Raw genomic sequence first — 7,995 nt, 5'->3', positions numbered from 1 at the left:
CTAACTATTATCTGAGGCTTCAGTGAGTTTTTGTAGTAACATCAACGATCACTGATCACAGATCACCATAACAAACATAATAATAAAGGAAAAGCTTGAAGGATTGCAAGAATTACCAAAAAAGTGATTCAGAGACACGAAGTGAGCAAATATTGTTGGGAAAATAGTGCTGATAGATTTGCTCCACAGAGGGTTGCCACAAAATTTCAATTTGTAAAAAATGCATTATCTGCAAAGCAAAATAAAGTGAAGCACAATAAAACCAGGCATGCCTGTGTAAATAGTTGTGCTATGGTCATCCATATACAAATTTTTGTGTGACCATGTGTTTTCAGTTCTTTGGGTATATATGTAGGAGTGGAATTGCTAGATCATATGATAACTTTAACTTTTTGAGGAACTGCCAAGCTGTTTTCCAAAGGGGCTGTACCATTTTATGTTCCCATCAGCAATGCCTTAAGAGTTCCAATTTCTCCATATCCTCACCAATACTTGTTATTGTCTGTCTTTTTTATTATAGTCATCCTAGGGGGTATGAAATGGTATCTCATTTTAGTTTTGTATTATATTTCCCTAATGGTTAACTGACCATTTTTCATTTGTATATCTTATTTGGAGGAATGTGTCTATTCAAATCCTTTGCCCATTTTTAATTGGGTTGTCTTTTTGTTGTTGAGTTGTAAGTTATTTATATATTCTGGATACTAGACTCTTATCGGATGCATGATTTGCAAGTTTCTCCTGTTCTCTGTGTTGTCTTTTCACTTTCTTGATAGTGTCCTTTGAAGCACAAAAGTGTTTAATTTTAAGGAAGTTCAACGTACCTATTTTTTCTTTTGTTGTTTGTGTTTTTGGTGTCATATATAAGAAACCATTGCCAAATCCAAGGCCAGAAAACTACCCTACTTTTTCTTCTAAGAGTCTTACAGTTTAAGCTCTCACTGTAGGTCTTTGATCCTTTTTGAATTAATTTTTGTATATGGTATGAGGTAGGGTTCCAACTTCACCCTTTTGCATGTGAATATCCAGTTGTCCCTGCATTATTTATTTATTTTTCTTTTGGCGGCTGGGGGAGGACAGACTGTACTGGTGAGGGCAGGAGCCACTAGACTAGGGCAGAGGGAAAAATGCTGGTCCAGGTGGGCGGTAATGGGGGCTGAATTATTGTGTTGGGTGTATGCCATGGGGTGTGTAAGCGTGAGGTGGCGTGGTAAGGCATGTGGGGTGTGCTAGAACCCGTGGCTCACTTTAGGGCACGAGAAGGCGTGTTAGGGCATGCACATGCGGAGCTGCACATGGCAGAGGCGCTGGCACGCCCCTGTTTGGCACTCGCCTCCATCAGCCCTGGTCACGCCTCCAACCACGCCCCAATCCGTCCTGGCCACCCGCCAGGGCAAATCTTCTGCTTTCATTCTAAGCCAGGGCCCTGGTGTTGCCATGGCTACTCCCAGAGCCTGGCCACGCCCCCAAGATGGTCCTCAGTCGTGGCCGTGCCCTTAGCCCTCGTCTTGCCATAGCTCCACCCCGTCAAGTGCCCTATTTCCCTGTCTGGGCCCCTCCCTTAGTCATGGCCTCGCCCCCAGCCTAGTCCTAGTTTAGCCCCCTGATTTTGCCACGCCCACATCCCTGGCCCCTCCTTGCAGGCCCTGCCTCTACCCTGGCCCCGCCCACACCCGTGACCACACCCACCCTGGCTTCTCTCTTCCCGCCGCCCCAATCCAGGGCGAGTGTCGAGTGTCGAAATTTTGTAAAGGTGCTTCTACTTCGGGACGGATCCACCCTCTTCGTGTGTGGTTCCAATGCCTTCAACCCCGTGTGTGCCAACTACAGCGTGAGTCGTCGCTCTTCGAAGCCGTGACTGCCCCAGGTTCAACCTCCACGCCTTTGCTCACTGGCCCTCCACTGGTCATGCCCTATCCCCAGGCCACATCATCTCCTACAGGAAGCCTTACTGGATACGCCCTCCCAGGCCCCTCACCCGGAGCTCCAGAGGAGGCTTCCAAAGGAGGCCCGTACAGGCTGCAGCAACTTAAACTACAAACCAGTTATAGGATGAATTAGGATCGATTCAGACTCGTTTATTACAGATCAGTAAATTGAGTCCCAGAGAGGTTAAATGACTGACCAAGTCACACAACATCCAAGGTGGCGCCAGGAGTCCCCTTGGAGGGGGTGGCTGGGGGAGCCAGGGGCTGCTAGGTATAGACAGGAGCTCTGTCACTCAGTCCCTGTCCCCCCTGCAGATGGACACACTGCAGCCCCTCGGGGACAACATCGGCGGCATGGCCCGCTGCCCATACGACCCGAAACACGCCAATGTTGCCCTCTTCTCTGGTGAGTGCCCCCAACTCTGACCATCTGATGGGGCCCCAGTCCACAGCAAGACATGGCATTTTCCACTCTTGGGGTCAGGTCATTTAGAAGATGGCTGGGAGACCATCTCTCCAGCTATAAAACAGGCAGAATCTCAAGGGCAGGGCTCAGCCGAAGTTGGGGATGAGCTGAGGAGTTGGGGATCAGCCTGAAGTCAGGGCCTCGGCAGGGTTGGGGCTCAGCCTGGGGCTTAGGGCTCACTTAGGCTCAGGGCTCAGTCTTGAAGTCAAGTTTTGACCCACCCAGATTCCGGCCTCTATGATCTAATCTCTCACCTGCCTCCCCCTGACTCACCCCCATCCAGAAGGGATGCTCTTCACAGCCACCGTTACCGACTTCCTAGCCATCGACGCCGTCATCTACCGCAGCCTCGGGGACCGGCCCACTCTGCGCACCGTGAAACACGACTCCAAGTGGTTCAAAGGTGGGGCGATAGGGGCAGACCTGGTAGGGCTGACATTCATCAAATTCCCCCACCAGAATAACAGTCCCAGAGGAGACAGGCAGGGAGCTCCCATCTCATCTTTGGAACCTACTAGCCTCTTTGAAGATAAAGTTAGAGGAAAGATTTAAGTTGGATCTAAAGTAGAACCTGCTGGAAATGGGTGGCTTAGTAACCTGAAATGGAACAGCATGAGCGGTATGGTAGGAGCTCAGCTCAACACATGAGGGAGGAAGGTAACAAAATAGTAGACGTTGCTGTCTGTGGAAAGAAGACACGGTGATTTTAGGATTCTGACACCTACTCCCTCCAAAAAACCCCCAGAACTTTGGTCTCTTTTGTTTTGCCTGGGTAATCAGTTTATATTCCCCCCTTCACTGTAAAAGCAGCCACCCAGGCTACTGTGTTCCCAGCCCCAGAAACTCCCTTTCTCCTGTCATGGGCTGAGTTCTGACCCCTCCTCTCCTACAGAGCCCTACTTTGTCCACGTGGTGGAGTGGGGCAGCCACATCTACTTTTTCTTCCGGGAGATCGCAATGGAGTTTAACTACCTGGAAAAGGTAGGGCCCTATTTCCCCTCCCAAAGAGGCCCAGGCAGTGGGGCATGCAGCTGAGAGGCTCTGATCTCGGGAAGTGGGGAGCAGAGGTGGTTCCATGAAACTCTACCTGGGGCAAGAGGGTCCCTCTGGTCCTCAGGGCCCTCCACTCCAGCCGGGTCCAGGTCCCTGGGGCTTGAAGACATTTCTGGAGCAGCCCTGGGTGAGGGTCCTGGGTCTGAAGTCAGATACACCCCTGATTCCAGTCCCAGTGCCGTTGCTGTTCACCTGTCCACCCACCCATCTACCATCATTTATCCATCCTTCCTCAACGGCCCATCTGTCTGCCCACTCACTCTCCCACTCAGCCGCCCTCTCACCTTCAGCCCACCCACACTTCCAGTCAAACCACTTACCTATCCATCCGCCCACCCCGACTCAGCCATCCTCCATCCATCGTCCCTGCATCATTTATTAAAAAGACTATTCTCCCCTCCCCCCCATTGAATTATCCTGGCACCCTTGGCAAAAATCAGTTGACCATAAATGTAGAGTTTGTTTCTCGACTCTCAATTCCATTCTGTCGCTATAAAAAGTTTATTTAATTAATACATTACTTTCCGTGAGGCCTAACCTGGGACCACTTGGAGTAGAATCCATGTCATTTTTACCCACACTTATGAGCTAATTTAAGTAGGGTGCCACAGGACCACATTTAGGAAAATGAAGCTGATTAATAGGTCTCCAAGAAATGAGGAATGGGAGGTGTGGTGATTTTTTGAATTAGAAAGTGCTTTGGAATGGAACTAGCAAAACCTGGATTTTGTGGCTTTGGGCAAGTTACTTCACCTCTAGGAGTTTTAGCTACTGTGAAACGGAGATGATGGCAATCTCATGGGGCTGTGTTAGCATTCAGAGACAGAAGCTGCGAAAATGATGGCATAGTCTCTGGTACGCAGTAGGCTTTTTTTATTATTTTTATTGTTGTTATCATTATTATTTTGTCTGCACCACGCAGCTTGTGGGATCTTAGTTCCCTGACCAGGGATTAGACCCGGCCCTTCGGCAGTGAAAGCACTGTCTTCACCACTGGGCCACCAGGGAATTCCCTGCAGTAGGTTTTTGACATAAAGTAGACTCACAGCTGGTACGTGGTCTTGTAGGTGCCCTCCCTCCTCACCCAGGGTGGTGATGTAGGATCAGGAGAGATGGGCTACTCAGGGCATGCCTGTGCCAGTTCCCATGGTTCTGTCCTGTCTCCTACACTGTACAGCAGTTCTGGTTCCACTCCTCCACCTTTTCTGTCAGCTACAGAGTAAAGGGTGGATAAAGAAGAGGAAAATGGCTCTCCACAGACCAGCTTTCTGGCTAGATTTCAGGGAAGCCCAGTAGTGAACCACACTGTAATTAGGAAATAGTCATATCCTGTTTTATATATCTAGAGCTTTATTTTTATAGAAGAAATGGCATAATTATTTTGAATAAAGTTTTTGGCCGTGTAGAACTGTATCACAACTGAGGGAATCGTGTCTGCTTTGGATCAGGAAAGCATAGCTCAGGTCCCTGGTTTACCTTGTGGTGGCCCCCAAATTGTAAGGCAAGGGCCAAGGGCCTAGGAGGAAACAAACCATCCTTGTTCTCAACAAGGCTTCTAAGCTTCAACCTAAATAGTGATGGTGTCACTAAGGCTCAGGAGGAAAGGGCATGGTGTTCTTTAACTTCTCATTCCTCTGATCAGAGTTGGCTGGAGTCAGGGGGCAAAAAAGATCTGTGGACTCACAAGACTGCTTACTAAACTGGGTTGTTGCCCACTCTTCCCCATCCCTCTGGTTCCTTCCTCTAAGCTGGACTCATTAAGCACTTTCTGGCTTGGTTGGCCTCCTCACTCAACCCTGAGATCTCCCCCCTCCCCAGATTCTTCTTTCCATGTGGCCCTACTTGGATCCCTTAATGATTTGGGGGTTCAATAATGGGGAAATCCAGCTCCTGTTATATGATTGTCAGCTCCTGGGTCTCAGGGAGGCCATACTGTACTTCGTCAAACAGCTTGCACAGGGCGCTGATGTAGAGTGCGTGGTACTTGTCCACCGTCTTTTTGTTTGGCTTCTTAATCTTGGGAATTGGCAGGGGCTCCCCAACTGTGGGGAAGGAGGAGAGACAAGCATCAGACCTTTCCCCCCACCCAACTCAAATTACCCATTCCTCAGAGGGAGCCACATACTGAAACTCAGTATCTGGGTCCCCTCCCCTTCCTTTGTTCTTTCCCTCTGCTCCAACCCCATACTGTCCCATGTTCTCCAAATACCTAACCTCGTGCATGCTTAAGAGAATGAGAGTAAACTCAGAGAGTGCTGAAGGAATGTATGCGAGTAATGATGCCCTCATGGCAGCTGCTGAACTGTGTCCCTCCCGTGAATGGCCACAACTCTGATCTGTTTAGTTGTCCTCCCCACCCTGCCCTCAACCACAGCCACTGGAATTCCCATTGCCTGTCCCAGCTGTGTGCCGGGTCCCCTGAGACCTGAGGGATGACCTGGGTGGGGGGAATCAAGGACCAGAGTGGTCCAAAGATGCTGAAAAACTTAACAACAGTGGTAATGGGCCGATTGAAAGGCAAGAAGCCCCAGGATCCTCGAGTGAGGCCCCGGCCGTGGAAGGTACAGAAACTTAGTCTCAGGATTTCTTTTGATTCTGTCCTGCAAGGTTTATTTGGAAGAACCTTAGCCACGGGCCCTCAGGGAAGGTCTCTTGATTGTGAACCTCATTCTCTCCAAAGGAATAGGAGGAAACAAGGTATGATCTGCAAAGAGACGTGCAGGAGTGTGAGTTCTCCCAGGAAGCTCCCCGCAGTGAAACCCTCTCCAAGGTAGGAAACCTCTACAATCTCCCCATTATAGGACAAGAGTCCAAGCACCCAAGCATCTCCAGCCTTGTGTCTCATTCTTGCTATACTCCACACCCACCTCCCACAAGTGAACCCATTGAGGGGAGTTGCTGCACCTTGTCTTGTGATGGGAGGAAAGTAATCTCAGGAAATCTAATAGCCCTTATTGTACCCAGCATCCAGAGGGATCTTCCTAAACTGTGTATCTGGACATGTCACTCTTCTCTTTAAAACTCTTCCAGAGCTCCTCACTTTGTGCCACGCTGCTTAGCAAGGCCTTTGTGCTCTAGCCTTGCCCACCTGGCTAGCCTCCCCTCTCCTCAGCCCTTCGTCAGAATCTGCCTAGCCATACTAAGTGTGCTACGTTCTTGCTTGTCTATGTGCCTTAGTACATCCTGCTCCCTCTGCCAGAAACGCCTTCCCTCTGTCTTCACGTGACTAATTCTATTTCACCCTTCACTACTCAGCTCCAATTTCATCCCCTGAACCACCTCCAGTTCTTTGAGCCCCTCCATTTCCTTCCACTCCCACCTCCCTCATCTGGTGCTTACCTCTTTCCTACACTAACACTACCCCAACTGTGTACTACAGTCATCACCTTGCCTGGCTGACTCCCAGTAGACAGCAAGCTAATCAAAAGGGGGAACTATGTCTTATTCATCTTTGAACCCTAGGGCCTGGCATAGTGCCAGACATGTCATCATAGGACCTCACTGAATGCCTGAGTTTTTCTCCCTTTTGGTCTAACTGGTAATGCCTACTAATATTTCAATTCACAGTTCAGATTTCACCCACCTATGAAACCTCTACTTTGGGTGGAAGGCTTTCCATCATTTGGTGCTCCCACAGTGCTTTATACATATGTCCATTATGGAACATATTTCATTCAGCAAATATGTATTGAGTTCTTTCTATGTGCCAGCACTTTTTTTTTTTTGAGGAAGAACACTACCACCTCTTATGCTTTTTTTTTTTACAGCTTTATTGGAGTATAATTCCTTTACAATGGTGTGCTAGTTTCTGCTTTATAACAAAGTGAATCAGTTTTATATATACATATGTTCCCATCTCTCTTCCCTCTTACGTCTCCCTCCCTCCTACCCTCCCTATCCCACCTCTCTAGGTGGTCACAAAGCACTGAGCTGATCTCCCTGTGCTATGCAGCTGCTTCCCACTAGCTATCTATTTTACGTTTGGTAGTGTATATATGTCCATGCCACCCTCTCGCTTTGTCACAGCTTACCCTTCCCCTTCCCCATATCCTCAAGTCCATTCTCTAGTAGGTCTATGTCTTTATTTTTGTCTTACCCCTAGGTTCTTTATGACATTTTTTCCTTAAATTCCATATATATGTGTTAGCATACGGTATTTGTCTTTCTCTTTCTGACTTACTTCACTCTGTATGACAGACTCTAGGTCCATCCACCTCATTACAATAGCTCAATTTTGTTTCTTTTTATGGCTGAGTAATATTCCATTGTATATACGTGCCACATCTTCTTTATCCATTCATGCAATGATGGACACTTAGGTTGCTTCCAACTCCTGGCTATTGTAAATAGAGCTGCAATGAACATTTTGGTACATGACTCTTTTTGAATTATGGTTTTCTCAGGGTATATGCCCAGTAGTGGGATTGCTGGGTCATATGGTAGTCCTATTTGTAGTTTTTTAAGGAACCTCCATACTGTTCTCCATAGTGGCTGTACCAATTCACATTCCCACCAGCAGTGCAAGAGTGTTCCCTTTTCTCCACACCC

General features: G+C 48.2%; 1 protein-coding gene and 1 long non-coding RNA gene across 2 annotated transcripts in view; one reads left to right on the top strand and one right to left on the bottom strand.

Annotated features, from left to right (window-relative positions):
- Positions 1 to 2,307: 2,307 nt before the first annotated feature.
- LOC112407170 (uncharacterized) lies at positions 2,308 to 3,371 on the top strand. The gene is made up of 3 exons (XR_003004694.1): positions 2,308 to 2,334; positions 2,678 to 2,797; positions 3,287 to 3,371. It is a non-coding gene; the product is annotated as an uncharacterized LOC112407170 (long non-coding RNA).
- Positions 3,372 to 4,856: 1,485 nt separating this feature from the next.
- The window catches only part of LOC112407181 (diacylglycerol O-acyltransferase 2-like protein 6), a 16,731-nt gene continuing 13,592 nt past the window's right edge, over positions 4,857 to 7,995 (bottom strand). Inside the window, 4 exon segments of the mRNA XM_024756357.1 lie at positions 4,857 to 5,489; position 5,805; positions 5,939 to 6,058; positions 6,061 to 6,151. Coding sequence (XP_024612125.1) covers positions 5,341 to 5,489; position 5,805; positions 5,939 to 6,058; positions 6,061 to 6,151 — 361 coding nt within the window. The 3' untranslated portion in view covers positions 4,857 to 5,340.

Source organism: Neophocaena asiaeorientalis, unplaced genomic scaffold (genome assembly GCF_003031525.2).
Source record: "Neophocaena asiaeorientalis asiaeorientalis breed wild unplaced genomic scaffold, Neophocaena_asiaeorientalis_V1.1 scaffold801, whole genome shotgun sequence".
NCBI lineage: Eukaryota > Metazoa > Chordata > Mammalia > Artiodactyla > Phocoenidae > Neophocaena > Neophocaena asiaeorientalis.
Note: the sequence above shows the minus strand (reverse complement) of the source record. Positions and strands in the feature narration are given on the sequence as shown.